At 44.4% G+C, this 19,159-nt stretch overlaps 1 protein-coding gene across 1 annotated transcript; it reads left to right on the forward strand.

Annotated features, from left to right (window-relative positions):
• The first annotated feature begins 16,152 nt into the window (after positions 1–16,152).
• Positions 16,153–18,021, forward strand: LOC116317966 (potassium voltage-gated channel subfamily A member 1). The gene has a single exon (XM_031736867.2). It carries the CDS (start codon positions 16,153–16,155, stop codon positions 17,863–17,865), a length of 1,713 nt encoding a protein of 570 aa, XP_031592727.1. The 3' UTR covers positions 17,866–18,021.
• The last annotated feature ends 1,138 nt before the right edge of the window (positions 18,022–19,159 follow it).

Below are 19,159 nucleotides of genomic sequence, written 5' to 3' on the forward strand. Positions count from 1 at the left end.
CTGAGATTGGGGACCCCTGGGTTAAGGCCTTCTATGATCTGTCCAGCTGCAGTGACTTGACCCTAGTCAAATACAAAACTAGTGAGAAAAGACGAGGAGAGAAAACTGTCAGGGTGCTCCGCCTGTAAAACCATCCCTGTTTTTGGGGTTGTCTCATTGTTGCCCCTCTTGTGCACCTGTTGTTAATTTCATTACCAAAGCACCTGAAACTGATTTAAACCCCTTTGCTACTTAACTGACCAGATCAACATCCTAGACGTTTCACTGACTTGATGCAACACAATGTTCCTTTAATTTTTTGAGTAGTATATGAGCAGAGTGATTTTTGGTTTTTAGCCTTTGCTGTTCCCTTAATTGCCTCATAAATAAAGTTATTAAAATTGTTAGGTTGAGATAAGTGCTGGCTGTAGCTGCATTTCTGCATGCATTAACATAATGTCCTCTGAAGGGCTGGAAACATGGCTGTGTGTGCTCTTGTTGGGAATTCAATGTGCCGGACGATGTTCCCTCATGCTGAAAAAATCTGTCCTTCCTTTCCTCGTTCCTCTCCAGGGGTGTGTGTTTACAGATAGTGTGTGTGTGTGTGTGTGTGCGCTACAGCTCTCTGCGGGCTTTGAAGTCATCTGGTTCATTTTAAACAGACGCTGCAGTGTAATGTTCAAAGCTTTAATTTTTGTTGTGCGTTCCTTGTAGTTGCAGATATCCATGTTCAGCGTGTCAGGTACAGGTATGAATGTAAAGCTCCACTAACGATTGACTTTCTGTTCCACTCAATTTAACCCTTTACGATACAGGTGTCAAACTCCAGGCCTCGAGGGTCGGTGTCCTGCAGGTTTTAGATGTGTACTTGATCCATCACAGCTGATTAAATGGAAATGACCTCCTCAATAAGTCTTGAAGTTCTCCAGAGGCCTGGTAATGAACTAATCATTTGATGCAGGTGTGTTGACCCAGGGTGAGATCTAAAACCTGCAGGACATCGGCCCTCGAGGCCTGGAGTTCGACACCCCTGCTTTAAGACCTACCATAGAACCAAGTCTGCCAGAGCTTATCTTTATATTTTTAGATGCTGTAGTGCCATTTTGGGGAGTATTTCAAGTTGCTATACATCATTACAGCAGTTATATCCCAAATTTTAATAATATGTATGCATTAATTCCATAGTAACTACATAAATTGCAAAAAAAAAAATGCAATAAACTACAAAAAATTTTAAATCGTTTTTGTTTGTTTTTTTTACACATATTTCTAGTTAGAGACATTTCAGCAGTATATCCCTCAAGTGCAAAAAAGTTACCCAAAATAGTTTCCAACCACAGGAAATTTATTTTGACAGTCCTAATAGTGTTATTTTTGAGATACACCAATTTTTATACACTGTAGGCAAAACGAAAACAAATATTATGATGCAAATTTGGAAAAAAACAGCATGTGCATCAACATAAGCTATTTCTAACAGTGTAATTTGAGTTCTAAGCATCCGAGAAACAATACAGAAATGCATAAACTCAAACATGAATTTTAAAACGCCAGCATATCTTTGTAAATGCCCTATAGGAAAAAACTACATTTTCCGTGAAAATGAAGTCACTTCCGGTTTCAGGCAGGTAATGGTGGACATCAGATAGATCGCGCTGACGTCTTTTCCAACGTAGGAAGTGTTATGATCAGCTGATCGGATCGGCAAAGCATGTTTCTGGAATATTATGTTTTTATTGCTGCAAATGCTTTTTATGCAATTTTTTATGCAATGCAAAGCCATATGCGGAAGGAAACCATGACCTAGGACAAGCTAATGGCATAAGATGCAAGTACAATTCCTCCGGTTTTATATGCAAAAAAAATTTATTGCGCTAGCTTATGTGGTTGTAGTTCCACCAGGCTTAAAAAATAGTTACACAAAATGAAGCGTGCCCACTCCGACTGGCCAGTAAAATATTTAGCAGAGAAGAAGCTTACAGCAAAATATCACCAGTTGTGCAGCTCTTTGAGGCCTCCGTTAGCTCTTTGTTCATTTTTAAGTGTTAGTGCATGTTAATATCACTGACTATGGCTGCTACCAAAAATGGTAATCTAGAAATATGGTAATTTGCACATCAAGGTAACTGAGAAACTCTGTTTGAAAGTTATTATTCAAAACCTGCAGTCCTGGTGATGTCCAGGGGAGGCAGCAGTGAGTCAGTCCACATAGACTCTCGTGTTAAACCTTTACAGCAGAAATAAACATGTTTACAGCCTGATATACAAACTGTTTGGTCACTGTACAGTAGAGCACGGCGATATGGCCCAAAATATTTATCACGATATATATTTGAAAATTTGCGATAACGATATAACTGACGATATAATTGATGTGAGACAAAATACAACTCCACAACTTTACTAGCGCAAAAAACCCCCCATCCATTTATTTTCACTTAAACAAGCAGCTGTTTTTTATATGCATTAAAGCTATATAAAAATGTAACAGTGCAAATGCAAATTCCTTGCTGAAAGTTTAACCAAAAGGCATCTCCAGTGGAAATGGGCTGACATATCCTGAGCATAACCATGTATAATATCCACTGAAGTTAAAAAGAGGTGCTTTGCAACATTTAACTGCAGTGTGCCAAATAAAAAAGGCAAATACGTATTTTTCGGACCATAAGATGGTCTTATTATAAGGCACATTAAGCGAAACAAAGCAGTCAAATAAATCAAACTTTATTCAACTCATTCTTCTTGCTTCCTCCACTTCTGTACCATGATTCATTAATGCTGTATTCTATCACAGCTGCTCTATTCCCATTTTGTTGCAGTATATTAATGACTAACCTCTTATTGTGGATGGATGATCTCACTTGTTCTCCTGACTGAAGTTTGGTCCGTTTACAGCATCCTGCCATGCGATTGCATTTGTCTCTAACCATCAGGAACCTTCACGTTAACTTTTATCGAGTGGAAAAGTGTTAGCCTTCATCCTCCAGCTTTACTGTTTATGTTATGCTAACATAGCTGTGTCGCTAGCGATCACGTAGCACATCATTATATACCAGTTAGCCCAACTTCAGTAACCCTACAAACGTAGCTGCTGTTTAGTTTTCTGTCTTTATTTATGTTGGAAGTGATAGCAGAGCTGTACGTTTGAATTTGTTTCAGAAATCTCTCAGTCAGAACATGCTATATCATGCTTAGGTAACTAGCGAAACTAGCGAACTAACTTCAATTCAATTCAATTCAATTCAATTTCTTTATTGTCCCACAAGGGGAAATTAGTTCAGCAGCAGGATAAAATAATCAGAACAATACTTTAAAATAATAATGATAGAAAGTCCAAGGTCAGTTATTTGCCATTAAGGAGACAAGATGCAGTCGGGATAAAAGAGACCTGAAGTCTTTTAGTCTTCCTCACAGGTACTCTAAAACGGCGGCCGGAGGGCAACAACTCAAACTCACTGTGAAGTGGATGGTTTAAACAGTTAATAATAGAATGAGCCTTCCTAAGCACATTTCTATTGTAGATGGCCAAAAGTCCATCTTGCCAGCGCCCTGAAATTTTGCTAGCAGTTTTTACCAGAAGTCCCATCCGATTCTTATTCTTCACCGTCAGATTACCAAACCAGGCAGCGATACAAAATGACATCACAGATTCGATAAAACTTCTATAAAACAAAGACAACATCTCAGATGAGACATTAAAAGATCTCATTTTCCTTAAAAAGAACAGTCTTTGTTGAACTTTTTTAGTAGTGGCATCAGCATGAGATTCAAAACACAGTTTATGGTCAAGTACCACACCTAGATATTTATAGCTCTCAACTATCCCAATATCAGCAGTTTTAATGATAGTAGGTGATGAGCTATAAGAGGACTTCCTAAAATCAATAATCATGTCTTTAGTTTTCGACACATTAAGTGAAAGGAAGGACTCATCACACCAATTCACAAAATCATCAACAACCTGTCCATGGCCTGACTCATCCCCCACTAGAAGACTGACGATTACTGTGTCGTCAGCAAACTTCAGGATATGTCTGTTCGTGAAATTACTGCGACACTCATTAGTGTACAGAATGAACAGAAGGGGAGAGAGGCAACAACCCTGGGGTGATCCAGTAGAGGAGGAGAGCACATCAGAAAATACATGATTCACCCTCACACATTGTGACCTATTGGTCAGAAAGTCTGTCACCCAGCCAACCAGACTAGTGTCAAGCTTGAAATGATTGCAAAGCCTGTCAGCAAGTAAGAAGGGTTGAATTGTATTAAATGCAGATGAAAAGTCAGCAAATAATAATCTTGCATGGGTGTGAGGGGCATCAAGATGCTTATACAAGAGATGCAGAAGTGTGACAACAGCATCCTCCACACCTCTCCCTGCTCTATAGGCAAACTGGAAGGGGTCAAGATGGTGTTCGACATGCATTAAAATCTCCTTCTTAATTATCTTCTCAAATGACTTCATCACTAAAGAAGTCAGAGCCACAGGCCTAAAATCATTCAGTACCTTAGGAGAACTGCCCTTAGCAACTGGAACAATAATAGCATGTTTCCAAATCTTAGGTACTGTCTGTAGCTCTAAAGAAAGTGAGAAGATATGGTGAAAAATCCCACTCAGCTGATCAGCACAAGTTCTCAGTACCTGTCCACAGATGTTGTCAGGTCCAGGACTCTTGCTTTTGGTGTGTGTGTCTCCCTCGTTAAAGGCAATTTTCCTTTTAAGAATCAGGTCCTTAATATCTTTAGAGAGCCAAGGCTTGTTATTTGGGAAAGTCTTAGATTCTCTGACTGGAATCACAGAGTCTTTGCAAAAAGAGATGTAGCTACACACTACATCGGTAAGTTCATCCAAATCAGAAGTGCTCTCTTGAAACAAGGACCAGTCAGTGCAATCAAAACACCCCTGAAGAGCAGCACAACTGTCTTTTGTCCAGACATTAGTCCGCTTCACACAGGCCTTCTCCCTCCTAATCACAGATCTGTAAGCAGGGAGGAGATGAATAACATTGTGATCCGAAGAACCTAGCGCCGGTCCAGCTACAGACTTATATGCCCCCTTAATTGGTCCATGACACAAATCCAGCGTTTTGTTATGCCTTGTAGGACAAGTGACATATTGAAAGAAATTGTTCAATGATTTCTTAAGATTACAATTGTTAAAATCACCAAGAATAAAATTAGGAGCATCCGGAGAAAGAGTCTGCAGATTGTGTACCACTTTAAAAATGGCGTCAGCAGCAGCTTTGACATCAGCTTTAGGATGAATGTAAACAACTTCCGCTAACTTCCTGCTAACTTCTAACTCCGTTAAATGTAAGCCTGGATGTTAAACTTCATAGTTACACCTGGTAAAGCAGCAATGCTGATCGTTTTATTAAAGATGAAAGAATTTAGACTGTTTTTAACTCTCAGTGATGCTGCAGTGTTCGTTTGACTTTGGGACCTGAAAGGAATGGAGTTTAGGACCCAGATTACTCCCAGATTTACGAGCACCTTAGTCTGACAAATACGGTAATAACGACGGCCGGCTTGCATGTTCTACAAAAAAAATGTGCTTTGTTGTGTATCTGACGGACAGACACCAAACCAGTTCCACATCACTGAAGTTGCACCATTTTTACAAACCAATTCTGGTTCATCCGTTTCACTCAACAATCCGCTTTCCCCCTTCTCATTCTCCGTTGCCACCGTGCTTTTTCGGCCATGTGCGTTGTAACAGTTGCTGTTGTAATGCAGTGTATCACCACATGGCTGCGCCTTCTGTCTCATGACTGGTGTGTCACCCCCTTTTTGTTCTTCTTCGTACTCTCCCTGTAATGGATGCTCCCGTGTGTACGCGGACTAGTGTGCTCGTTAGTAATGTGTGGTAGAGGTGACACTTTTATTTTTGATATTGTAAATAAATGAGTACTTTTGGAAAGTCAGAAGCTGTTGCTCATTCGCTATCCACCTGCACACCTCCGCGGCTGGCTTCATCTCCACCGCACGTTACAGCGTATGAAAACAAACTGCGCATGCGCGTTTTACACATATTCTATCGCGATATTTCATTTTCTTATCGTTGTCTAACATTGTACCGGTATTACCGTGAATGGTATAATATGGCCCAGCCCTACTGTATAGCATTTAAAGTTTGCATTTTTAGGGTCGTGGCCTGTTTTAACTGACAGCTTCACCTCTTCTTTAAAGTCCAACGGTTCAAATTTGGTTCCTTTTTTGTTAGTAGCTTTTTTGATGCTTCATACCTTCATCAGTCCAGGAGAACACGTTTAAGCACCAAGAATCCCAAACTGAAGACTAAACGTACATTTTGTTCAGGACTTTTTTTTTTCTTTTTCTTTTTTACCAACTTTGAGTGTCAGTATGATGAATGTATCATAAATTTAACAAACTGCAGCAATCTGATGTCTGTGACAAAGAGGAGTACAAATATGTGTAGGTACCCTGGATGTTTTCTGGTTGGTCTGATAGCTGATAAAGGTTTAAGTACCATATCACAAGCTGCTGTCCTGTGAGCATGCCCACACATTGTGGCTGGTTTTAAAGCACAGAGAGCGGCGGTGTTCATCTTTGATATACAGCCTGTGAGGTGATGCTAGCTCAGCTTTCATGGCTCTAACCACAGTGTAAGCAGGTTCCTGCAGGCCTGCTGTTGCTGGCACAAGTCGCACAGGGTCAAATCTCATCAGAGCTCAACAGCATCATGACACAAAGGACAAACCAACAGAATGATAATCAGCTGTTATTTAACGAGCTTCTGCCTCCTCCTCAGGACTTTACATCCAATAGCCCCTCCACGTTGGTGTGTGTGTTTGTTTGGTTTGTTTTGTGTGTGTGTGTGTTTGTATGTGAGAGAGAGAGAGAGAGAGAGCAGAAGACTTAAATCCTTTTTTTAAAATGCTTTTCACTCTTAATACCCTCGCCTGAGAGAGAGAGAGAGAGAGAGAAGATGAGTGATATTCACTCAGAACAGGAGGGGTGGTGGTAATGGGGGTGGGGGGCTTATGGACAGCTGTCAATTAAAATACCCTCTACACAATCAGTTTTCTATCCCTTCCATCACACCGATCCATCTCAGGTGGCGTCCTACCCTTCTCCTCCCTCCTCTCCTCCCTTATCCCTCCTCCCTCTTCTCCTCCCTCCTCTCTTCTCTCCTCCCTGCTCTTCCCTTATGACTCTGATGTCTGTGGAGAGCAGCAGAGGTTGTTGTTATTATTTCTCTGAGGCTGTAATCCCCTCTCTTCCCCCCTGCAGCCTCTGTTGAGTTATTGTAGATTTGACTGTGTGTGTGCGTGTCTGTGTGCGTGTGTGTGTGTGTGGTTAATATCCTGTGTAGGCTGCTGTGAACAAGCACAGATTTTCTTTTTGTGATCTGCTTCCCCGAGGGCCTTTGAACACATGCAGACACATTGAGGTGGGTGGGATGGAGGAGGGGAGGCCCTCACCCTGTGTGTGTGTCTGTGTGTGTGTGTATGATGGGGTTTACCCAGGGTGCACGTTAAAGCTGGAGGTGCAATACGTGACCAGTGGAGACCGATGATTGGCCCACAGCTCCTCCAGTCGCAGTCACCTTTTTCCATTCCATACAGATATATATATATGTAGATAGATAGATATTAGTGCTGACAAAAGTCATTAGTGCTGACAGCACTAATATATATTTCCTGTAATTAATCTGTAAACAAACACTAATTGGGGGCAGCACGGTGGCACGGTGGTTAGCACTGTTGCCGCACAGCAAGAAGGTCCTGAGTTCAATTCCGACATCAGGCCGGGGTCTTTCTGTGTGGAGTTTGCATGTTCTTCCGTGTTTGCGTGGGTTCTCTCCGGTACTCGGCTTCCTCCCACCGTCCAAAGACATGCAACTTGTGGGGATAGGTTAATTGGAAAATCCAAATTGCCACTAGGTGTGAATGTGCGAGTGAATGGTTGTTTGTCCCTGTGTGTTGGCCCTGCGACAGACTGGCGGCTTGTCCAGGGTGTACCCCGCCTCTCGCCCTATGACAGCTGGGATAGGCTCCAGCGCCCCCCGCGACCCTGAAAAGGATAAGCGGAAGCGAATGGATGGATGGATGGACAAACACTAATTGTTTCTGTCTTGGTTTTGGGGTGTTTGATGATTTTTCCTAAACTGAGCTGAATTCCTAAACAAATGTTCAGTACTTTAACTCCAACATTATTTACTTCTCCATGATTAAAGTGTTAGCACTTTACGAGCTTTGAGTGGAACGATTCCTGCAGGAAAATCCCTCGAGGTTTCAGGTATGAATCCAGAACCAGATGCAAGAGAAGAAAAGAAACCCTGATGTGAACCACTGACCTGTGAGCAGCAGGAATGCTCGTCAGATTTTAAATCTTAAAAATTAGTATCACGGGAGCTCTTGGTTTTTAAAGCATTGAGCATGAAAGTGTCCTCTAATTATGTTTATGAAGCTAATATTTGTTTAAAGCTTAGCTGATTGTGGAGTTTAAAGCTTTGAGTTTTCTTGAAGCGAACCAGCAGACCAAACAAAGTTTTTCAGCCCAGCAAGACATTTCTGCTCAAATGGAGAAAAGAAGTGAAGCAGAGGTAAGGGCTGATCTTCATCATCATCATCATCATCATCAGTGCGCCTGCAGCCTCGCCAGGTAAATATCCAGCAGCCCTTTCTGTGCAAGCCGGTGTGCTGAGAGAACATCACATCACGCCTCAGCGTCAGCTTGCATCACAAATGCAAAACAACACGCTCCTCCTCGCTCTGCTGCAGCATCCTCTGTCCACTCCAGCTCAGCGCTGTGATGTGTACTCTCATGCCTTAGCACGCAAACCGGTCCTCACAGAGACAGAAGTACAAGCGTGCACACACACACAGACACACACACAGGAGGAGGCAGATAGATAGGAATCCATTTTAAATTGCTGCCATGTTGACGCTGATGGTCAGTTTTCCTGCAAGAATGATCTCAGACTGAATTTCAGACCACAGTGCAGAGCATCCTGAAGGACCTGGACTCCAGATTCCAGGATTCCAGGACTCCAGCACTGTTTTAATGAGCTACATCGTCAGCCTGAATAAACGCTCTGCCTGTTTGGGCTGAAGCTGAACTTGGCCTCCTCCTACACATCAGCATCTGCTCACAGGCTTGCTGACAAATCTCACCAAACCAATCACACTAACAAATGCTGCCTCGACCTCCACCAAGCACTCACACACACACACAGCTCTTTAAATCCCTGCTCGGCTATATTTCTCAGCACCGATTTCCAAATCCATTTAGCAGCATCTGCAGCCTTTTCTGCACATAATCTGCGTGCGCGCTCTAAGCCGCCACAGAAACTGTTACTTTAAATGAGTGGCACGCATGACGTGGTGTCCTTGATTTTCCTGCTTGCACATGTCCTCTCTCTGCGTTATTATGCAGGCATCTGCTGTCAAGACTTCTTAAACTCATCACAGTGCTCCCCCCTCCACGCCACTCTCTGCATGCAGCCCTGAGCCTAAACACACACACATATATTTAACACACACGCATGCGAGCACTCCGTGTGAGACGTGCGCACACACACGCACACGCACACACACACAGATGTGGTGATGTGAGGTTGGTGACGCTCCCTCAGGTGTTGCAGAGTCTGACTCAGGCCTACTGTCATCCCAGCAGTGCTGCTCGTCTCCACACGGGCACTGAATCTGACGTTTCTCTGCTACTGTACCCACACACACACACACACACACACACACACACACACACACACACACACACGGTTACGTGTCTGGAAGAACCCACGCAGATAAATGTTTCTGGAAGAATGCAGAACTTTGCTGCTGTTGTGCTCTGAGCTGTTTCTCATGTTTTAGACCCAGTTTTGTTCTTCCTGGTGTTGTCTGTGTTTCTTTGTCATCATCGTCCTTATCCACATGTTTGTGTCCTTGTCTCCTGGTTTCCATTTCCTGTCTTTCTTGCCTGTCACCTCTGATTCACTGATTGTTCCCACATCTTTCTCATTCTTCCTTCAGCCCAATGGAGGAGTCGGGGAGAGGAACTGAGGAGGCACAATCTGAGAAATAAGAAGGGGAGTAGTTTTGTGTTTTTCCTTCATCATTTGCTCTGTTTATGCTCATCATCGTCCTCAGGTGTTCCTCCGTTCAAAGTTTTTCTCTGGCTTGTTTTGTTGACACTCTGCATGCTTTTGTGTCCTCTCTGTGACCTTCATTCTTTGTCAGGGGGACAGAAAGTACTTTGATGACTGGCACCAATCAGACGGACAATCCACCCTGCCCTGCAACAAACCAAAGAACAATATTCATATGAACACACGATAACGTGATAACAGAGACAGCATCAGAGAGCTGCTGCTGTAGATATAAGCAGGTGTTATCTGCTGTTCATAGGCTGGAGGGTGAATCATCCAGCTGTGCTCCGGCATTTATTTGGGGTGTTTTCATCCCTTTTGTGTCTTTTTTGTTTCATAATGCTCGAGTTGATTGTTTCTTTTGTTGCCTTTATTTGATAACAGAACAGTGAAGACAGGCAGGAAAGTGAGTGCAGGTCAGACTCAAACCCAAGCTGCCACACTCCAATCATGTGGCTTATGGTCACCTGTTCACCACTGAGCTTTTCTCATTTCTTCAGCACTGTCGTCATCTCTTTTATTGTGATGGGTTTGTTATCTCTCAGTCCTCTTATTAAATAACTGGACAAAATTAAATTGTTTGCAAGTTTGTTGGTTTTTTGTTGTCTGTCTGCTGTAGCATTATTTTAGCTAAGGCTGGTCAGTCTTCCAGGTGTGGACCTAACCACAGATGCCAGAGAGTAAGAATACTGTGTGCTGATGGGAGGGGGCAGGAACTTAAAACCAAGAGGAACCAAAGTCCTAGGTGAGGTGATTCAGGCACTGGGAGGAGACGCTGGAGCAGACCCAGGACATGGTGATTTGATCTGGGATAGGAACTAGAGCAGCCTGTTTGATCCACTGGGCTGGACATGGAACCCCAAATTGTTCCTGATGGGTTCATTGGAGTGAATGTAAGATAGAAACTACTCTGGCTGCTGAAGCAGAGCAGAAAATGACAGCTAAATAACAACCAGTCCTTTAGGTCCTTTAGGAAGGCCTCAGTGTCTCCCAGAGGAGACTCTTCTTCTCCAATGACCGGAGCAGACGAAGTGTCCGAAAGAAGATGGAACCAAACTGAACACACAACAAGCTGCTCAGAGCCTCTGGATCCTTGTAACACTTACTGATCTTTAAACAGATGAAAAACTGGTGCTTCTCTGCTGCTTTAACCACACACACTGATTTCTTCTGTTTGACTTCTGTTCCACTCACACAAACCCAGTTCCACAAGCAGACAGTGGATCAAGCATCACATCTGTTGCTTTAAATTTCCAGCTGTGAGTCTCATTCGTGGTCTCCAGTAGTGCTCCCCCTCGGTTCACCCTCCGCCTGAGAAATATTCTAGAGTTTGATACAATCATCATGTGATTTAGATGAGCGAATCTTATCCTGTATTTAAAAGTAGAGATGCTTGTCTCTGTGCTTCTTCTGTGTTTAAATGAGAACTTCTTTGTTGTGTAGCTGACCTGCAAACCTGATGCGTGTCTGCAGTTTTTTTAGAAGCTGTGTTGTTGTTATCAGCTGCAGCAGTGGCTCTGAACTGTGTCTCTGTAATTAGAGAGCTAATTTGTGAGCTGCCGTTGTTATGGATGCTGGTTGTTAGTGGTTACCTGTTGTTATGGTTACCGTTTCCCTGTGTAGCTGGTAACAGGACCTGAAGTACCGCGGAGTGGGACTCAGCTCCAACTCCTACACATGTTCATCAGGATGGCTGAGGTTTGGGACATTCTGTGACTGAACCTCCATCAGTAACACAGCGGGATGCTTTCAACTCGGAGTTCAGAGTTTGCACACCTCAGGCCTTAAAAACAGTCATTTGGTTTTTTGGAACTGGAATAGAAATGGAAATGAGGATGAAAAAAAATCTGCTGTAAAATACATAATGAGTTCAGTTGTTTTTGTTTTTTTTTCAATTTAAGCTAATACTACAAAATAAAAAGTTTATATAACTACATAAATCCGCTCTCCTTCCACTGCCCTGAAGGAACAGTCACTGATCACAGTCACGTGCAGGAGCTGTTTGTGTGATGGGGTTTTTATTCAGCACCTGAAATCTGTCAGCAGCTGCTGCCAGAAAGGTTTGTACCTTCATGTCACAGGATGATTCCTGCACACTTCCTTCAGAACATCTTCATGTTTTGCGGGTGTTTTGCCAAATTGAGCAGACCCGGCTAAGTCCAGCCTGTGCCGGTTTGGTTTTTCACAGAGACATTCATATTGGCTCATACACAACTGAGTAAAACACAGGACAGAAAACCGGTTGGATTTTTTTATTTCAGTGACCTCGGGCTCAGGGTGGAGTTTGTTGTGCTGATATAGTTATTTATGTGTTTTTTCTTTTAATGTGTCTTTACACGCCTGCAGCCTGGTCTTAACATTTTCACATGTATATAAAATTATGCTTAAAGGTCAGCTCGTGGAGGCATAACATTCAAACCTGAGGTGCAGAATTTGTTATGTTCATCGTGTCAGGATATAAGGTTGGACCAAGAGCTTTTCAGATGTAAACACAACCACTCCAGTGTTTGTATATTCTTTATGTAGCACTTGTGAATGCACCTGCTGCCATGACCACCGGTCTTAAGAGAAGATTTCTCATAATAATAGAACACCGTTTGACTTTAAAGCCCTCCTTCCCTCTGGGACTGTGAAACCTGCAGATCTGTATCAGACACATGTGAACATCACATTAGAATGCAGCAAAATAATCTCTCATCTCTGTGCTAATCATCTGCTCTTTTCTCATGTCCCTGTTTGTTTCTGCTTCTCCTCCTCCCCCCCGATTTTATACCTCACAGCATCCAGCTACAGTTTCATGTTTTTGGAGCGCCCGCATGACAAACATGATAAAGTTTATTGTAAAAACCTCCTAATGGCTGTATCCAGTGCGTGAAATCGCTGCGTTGCCAGTGGCCAGTCACACAGTGGGATGGGTGATGGTGGGTTATTATTCATGGCTGCAGGAGTCTGAGAACAGTGCATTAATCCAGGGGCGGGGAGATGCACAAAGTTCTTATCATGATGAGGCTGTGGCATTAGATAAGGAAACGGATAAATATAGTGCTCCTGCTTTGTTTTGCTAATCCACCCACAGGGCTGAGAAACTAACCTTTTAAATAGGTCGCCCTCCTCTGCTTTTAGAAACAAGCGCTCTGGCTCTCTGTGTCCACCGGCGTGCATCTGCGTGTCCTTTGTAGGATTTTGGATGTTCAGTCGGTGCACTCTGGACGGTACTCGGTTAAAGATCTTACATTAGAGGTGAGGTAGCAGGAGCGGTCTCAGTGGTGATGCTTCTTAAACCCAGGAATAACTAGGAATTGCAGTTTGTATTCTTCTTATTTTATTATTATTTGTTTTTTGTTATTAATTTCAACCATAAACAGCACCGGAGCGTTGATCGCACCCTGACAGTACAATCAAGAATCCTCAGTCTAATCACGCCTGCATACTATCATTCATAAAAAAAAAAAACCCCATACCAATTATATTTGAACAAAAGCAGTAGGATAACGTCAGACACAGTTTTCTGTTTTTTTTGGTTGACTTAAACGACCCTGCACAATAACTGGCCTGGCTCTGCTGGAGGTTTCTTCTTGTTAAAAGGGACTTTTTCCTTCCCACTGTCGCCAAAGTGCTTGCTCACAGGGGGTCATATGATTGCTGGGTTTTTCTCTGTATGTATTATTGTAGGGTGTACCTTACAATATAAAGCACCTGGAGGTGACTGTTTTGATTTGGTGCTGTATAAATAAAATTGAATTGAATTGAACTGAACTGAACTAAGTCTGTGCTGCCTTGATTGGAAACACTGCTTAGATGTTGTGCTGCGTATAGGTTTTTTATACTATAAGAGCCAGAAATCAACACCTGTGTCTGAAGAATGGAGCTGATTTTCCTTTTGGGGTGTTTGTAATGAATAATCTGACCAATAATATGGCTGCTGTCAGGTTTTTGTACTAGCACAACACTGAGCAGTGACTGAAGTTCTCTTGACTTCAACAGCAAGATACTGAAAAGCACAAGAAACAAAATATTCAAACTTATCATGAATTTTTCATAAAACCAACAAAAATAATGAGAACAGACACAAAAAGATGATTAAATGCAGAATAAACTCCACAGAACACAGAAACAAGGATCCTTCATGATTACAGCAAAAACAGAAAATGATGCTCCAGCTTGTTGCTGGTTAATGATTACAGTGTTGACATAAAGACTCACATGGCTGCATGAGATCCAAACATGATAGTACAAGAACTCACTTCAACCATAAACTAACAGCTGACCAGCAGTGGTGGGCTGATGGGGATGTGTCTTTATGTGCAGACAAACATGAGCTTGTGTTCTAAAGAAAAGCTGTATCCATCTCCCTCAGAGCCAGCAGGATGAGGCAGAGTGTGGCCCCAGGGCCGAGCCAGCAGCAGCAGAGCAGCAGAGAACATGAGCATAAAGGAAACAAAGAGGCGCGCATGAAAGCCACGAGTCCATGGATGCCATCATGTGGAAAGCAGGCCTTTATGCTCACACTGTAAGGAGATGGATGTGTGCGCAATAAGGAGATCTGAAAGCTTGCACACGTGTGCTGCTGTGGCAGTAAAACACACAAAGGAAGGTCTGATGTTGTGTAAGGAGTGAAAATAAAAACAAAATCACAGAAAGAAATCACCACATGACCTCACAGCATCTCAGTTTATTCTGTTTTTCATCTATCTGAACTCTGAAGCATCAATTTGTGTCCACAAACACCAGCGAGGTCATCTGAGGTTGTGTTAGTCAATGATAATCCTCACTCCTGTTAGGGGTTATATACAGACACCAAAACAGCTTCTGCATCAGCCTGTCAGTATGTTTATGTTAACAGGACTTTGTGAGGACTGACTCACCACTGGTGCCTCTGGTGGCCGGCAGAGGAACAGCAGCTTGTGGTTTCAGATGGAATTTTATGGTCGCTGTCCTCCGGAAACAGTCGGGCTTCAGGCCTGAGTGTGCAGGCAGGTTGGGCTGTCTCTTTATTAGGAACCAATGCAAGGAGATCAGAGAGGGCTGACAGGGAGAGGTCAGAGTGACAGGAAACAGGAGCAAAGGTTTATCAATCAAGACAAAACAAACTTCATGGAAATAAAAAGTTTTCATGTATCTTCTTCTCCAACACTGAAATACTGACTCTGTTCTGTCCTTGGTGAACAAAACAAACACACCTTATACATGGAGCTGTTTATTGGCTTGTGATATTAAACTGTGGAATTTTAATGCCATCTGATATTTGATATGTATGTTCATGTATATACATATCAAATTATTTATGGCCCTTTACGAGGAAACGCTGCAGGTTAACTTTAACTAAAGTTTATTATAAAAGTTAAAACAGGAATTTATGATCAACAAAATACATCAAATAAAGCTGAGAACGGGCAGCTCTAGCGCTCGTAACCTTTGACCTCTTCATTCACACTGCCTGACAAACTCACAGGTGTGTACCGGAGTGGGAGCGCGCAGGTGAGACGTGTGGGCTTTTTGCCACAGACCGTCATGTTGTGTTGGATCAGACTTTGATCTTTGAGGTTTTCAGTGACATTTTTAGACCGTCGCTGTGTGCACTTGCGCGCGGACTGTCCCCTGCGCAGAAATCCAAATAAATGAAAGTGAATATAAAAAAATGAGATGGTCATTGCGCGCGCTTTGTCCCAACCGGGGGCTCTCTCCCAGTGTGTGTGTGTGTGAGAGAGAGAGAGAGAACGAGAGAGAGAGAGAGAGAGAGAGAGGAGCGCAGCAGGTCGAGCAACACTTTTGACGTCAGGAGTGATCACTGCTGCCTCTCTCTCTCTCTCTCTCTCTGTGTGTGTCTCATCCGGGTCTTCTTCTCCTTTTGTGCGCTTTTTCCGTCCGTTTGGCGCAGACGTGCGGTGGCTCGGAGCCTGAAGAGCAGAAGACCCTCCACAGATGCGGTCCCTTGAGGAGGAGCTGCAGGAGCTGCGTCTCCCCCGCTGCTCCTCTCTGTGAGTTTCCTGGAGGATGTTCGCGCTCAGGATCAACAAGTCTCTCCTGCTCTGCGCGCTGTAACTGTGGATGGCTGCGGGATGGAGATAGCCTTGGTGAGCTTTGAGAACGGCGGCGCCAAAGGGAGCGGTGGAGGAGGAGGAGTTGGAGGAGGTGGAGGCAACAATGCCGAGGAGAGCTGCCGGAACGCGCTGGATGTCCCTCAGCCGGGCTTCGTTCAAGGCGGGCGGGGAGAGGACTACAGCAAGGAGCTGAACACCCGGTGCGGCTCGCTGCCGCCGCACAGCCCCTGGAAGATCAATGACATGAACAACACTCTGAGCTGCAGCGAGAACGCCATGGATGCGCTTTTACGCGCGGACCACAGTCCCCACCTGTTCGACGAGGACATGCTGGACATGGACATGGATACGGAGAGCAACGAGAGGGTGCTCATCAACATCGCGGGTCTGAGGTACGAGACCCAGCTGGGTACCCTCAACCAGTTCCCTGAGACTTTATTGGGAGACCCCGCTAAAAGGATCAAGTACTTCGACCCGCTCCGGAACGAGTACTTCTTCGACCGAAACCGGCCGAGTTTCGACGGGATTCTGTATTTTTATCAGTCCGGAGGAAAGATCCGGAGACCCGTCAACGTGTCCATAGACGTGTTTGCGGACGAGATCCGGTTCTACCAGCTGGGGGAGGAGGCCATGGACCGGTTCCGCGAGGATGAGGGCTTCATTAAAGAAGAGGAGAAGCCGCTGCCGCAGAACGAGTTCCAGAAGCAGGTCTGGCTCATCTTCGAGTACCCCGAGAGCTCCAGCCCGGCCCGGGGCATCGCCATCGTGTCCGTGATCGTCATCACCATATCCATCATCACCTTCTGCCTGGAAACGCTGCCGGAATTCAGGGATGAGAGGGAGCTGGCGGTCACCAGCCGTCTGGACAACAGCACGGCGCCCCGGCCGTCGCTCACCTTCACCGACCCCTTCTTCATCATCGAGACCACGTGCGTCATCTGGTTCACCTTCGAGCTCATCGTGCGCTTTTTCGCGTGCCCCAGCAAGTCCGAGTTCTCCAAGACCATCATGAACATCATCGACATCATGTCCATCATGCCTTACTTCATCACCGTGGGCACGGAGCTGGCGGAGCAACAGGGCCAGGAGCACCAGAACGGTCAACAGGCCATGTCTCTAGCCATCCTAAGGGTCATCCGCCTGGTCCGGGTCTTCCGCATCTTCAAGCTGTCCCGACACTCCAAAGGGCTGCAGATCCTGGGCCAGACTCTGAAGGCCAGCATGCGCGAGCTTGGCCTGCTCATCTTCTTTCTCTTCATCGGGGTCATCCTCTTCTCCAGCGCCGTGTACTTCGCCGAAGCTGACGAGCCAGAGTCCCACTTCTCCAGCATCCCCGACGCCTTCTGGTGGGCAGTAGTCACCATGACGACCGTGGGTTACGGTGACATGAGGCCCGTGACAGTCGGGGGGAAGATCGTGGGCTCTCTGTGCGCCATCGCCGGCGTGCTGACCATCGCGCTGCCGGTGCCCGTCATCGTGTCCAACTTCAACTACTTCTACCACCGGGAGACGGACCAGGATCAGTCCTCCCTGAAGGACGAGCCCAACAGCGGCAGAGAGAGCCCGGAGCTTAAGCGCAACGGCAGCAAAGCGTCCGTGAAGTCTCAGGACGTGGAGAACAACGAGGCGGGCGCTTCGGTGGAGAAAACGAACATCAAAGCAAACAGCAGCGTGGACTTCAAGAGATCCCTTTACGCGTTCTGTCTGGACACGCGGGAGACGGACCTGTAGCCGTGCACGAGCACACCCGGGCTTAAAGCAGAAACAGTCGTGTAGAATAAACCCCGTTAATGGGCTCTTAAGTCTTTGCACATTGCAGTTGGAGGATCAACACATTGCAATCCTGAAAAGTTTTAAGAGGGTTGGTTTATAAAAAGCACACTTTAATCCCCATCATCTGGTAAGCACGACAGTTAAAAGTGCGGAGTTATGAACGAGCTGCAGCGCATGTGATGCAACACAGAGGCCCTTTAATAAAGCAGGGACACCTGCAGAGCATCAAATCTAACTCATGGATGAATTAGAGGGAAGTGGGACATCAGATGCTGCAGATAATCAGGGACGAGCACGACTTGGAATAATTACTTGACACAGTGAGAGGATTACCAGGACCAACCAGACTGTGTATATAATGCAGGAGGCAGACCACATTCAGTAGTGCAACAGCAACAAATAATAATAATAATAATAATAATAATTTCCCAACTGTGATGTTTATACTGGCAGCAGACGTGTAAATATTCCCCACAGGCTGCTCTTATTGTAGAAAAACAAAAGTATATTTTTGAGATGCAGACACCTGTTTTCCTTCACTCAGGTTCTGTTTCAATCAGAGAGGGTTTGGGGGGGGGGACCTCAGCCTTGAACTTTTAAATAAAGAACATTTGGGATTTTTTTTTAAACTGAGGGAACAACAGCCAAGAAAAGAGGACAGAGCAGAAACCGTCTGGAGAGATCAAGCGTCAGCGATACCAGGTGAGAACATGTGAGCACATTTTGACGTTTAAGAGTTTTTATGTAATGACATGCTCAGTAGTGTGCACGTGAGGCACAGTCATGTCGCCGGGAGCTGTCCTTTCAGCACCACGCTCCTCCCTATGGAGTCCCATTGATGCCAAATTTCAAGTTTCAAAATTCAATTACATCTTAAATTTACATTAAGTTTTATTTTTGTCTATTAAAAACAAAGCATACAAACTTCTATTCTATATTATTTCAATATGCATGAATTTTGGTTATATGCATATGGCATCAGACCATAATTCAAGGTTCAAGGTTCTTTATTTGTCACATGCATAGTTATACAAGTATAACACACAGTGAAATGTATCCTTACAGTAATTACAGTCACCTGAGTGACACTTTAGATTATATACTATACTGCACTTGGCAACAGTGGGGAAAAAAACCTCCCTTTTAACAGGAAGAGATATGTGTCAGAAACAGGATTAGAGCTTTTTGTTGCCACCTTCAGGCAGCAAGAGAAATTACACAAATACGTTTGAGACAGGGGCAGTGTGGCCCT

This window comes from Oreochromis aureus, linkage group 17 (assembly GCF_013358895.1).
Source record: "Oreochromis aureus strain Israel breed Guangdong linkage group 17, ZZ_aureus, whole genome shotgun sequence".
NCBI lineage: Eukaryota > Metazoa > Chordata > Actinopteri > Cichliformes > Cichlidae > Oreochromis > Oreochromis aureus.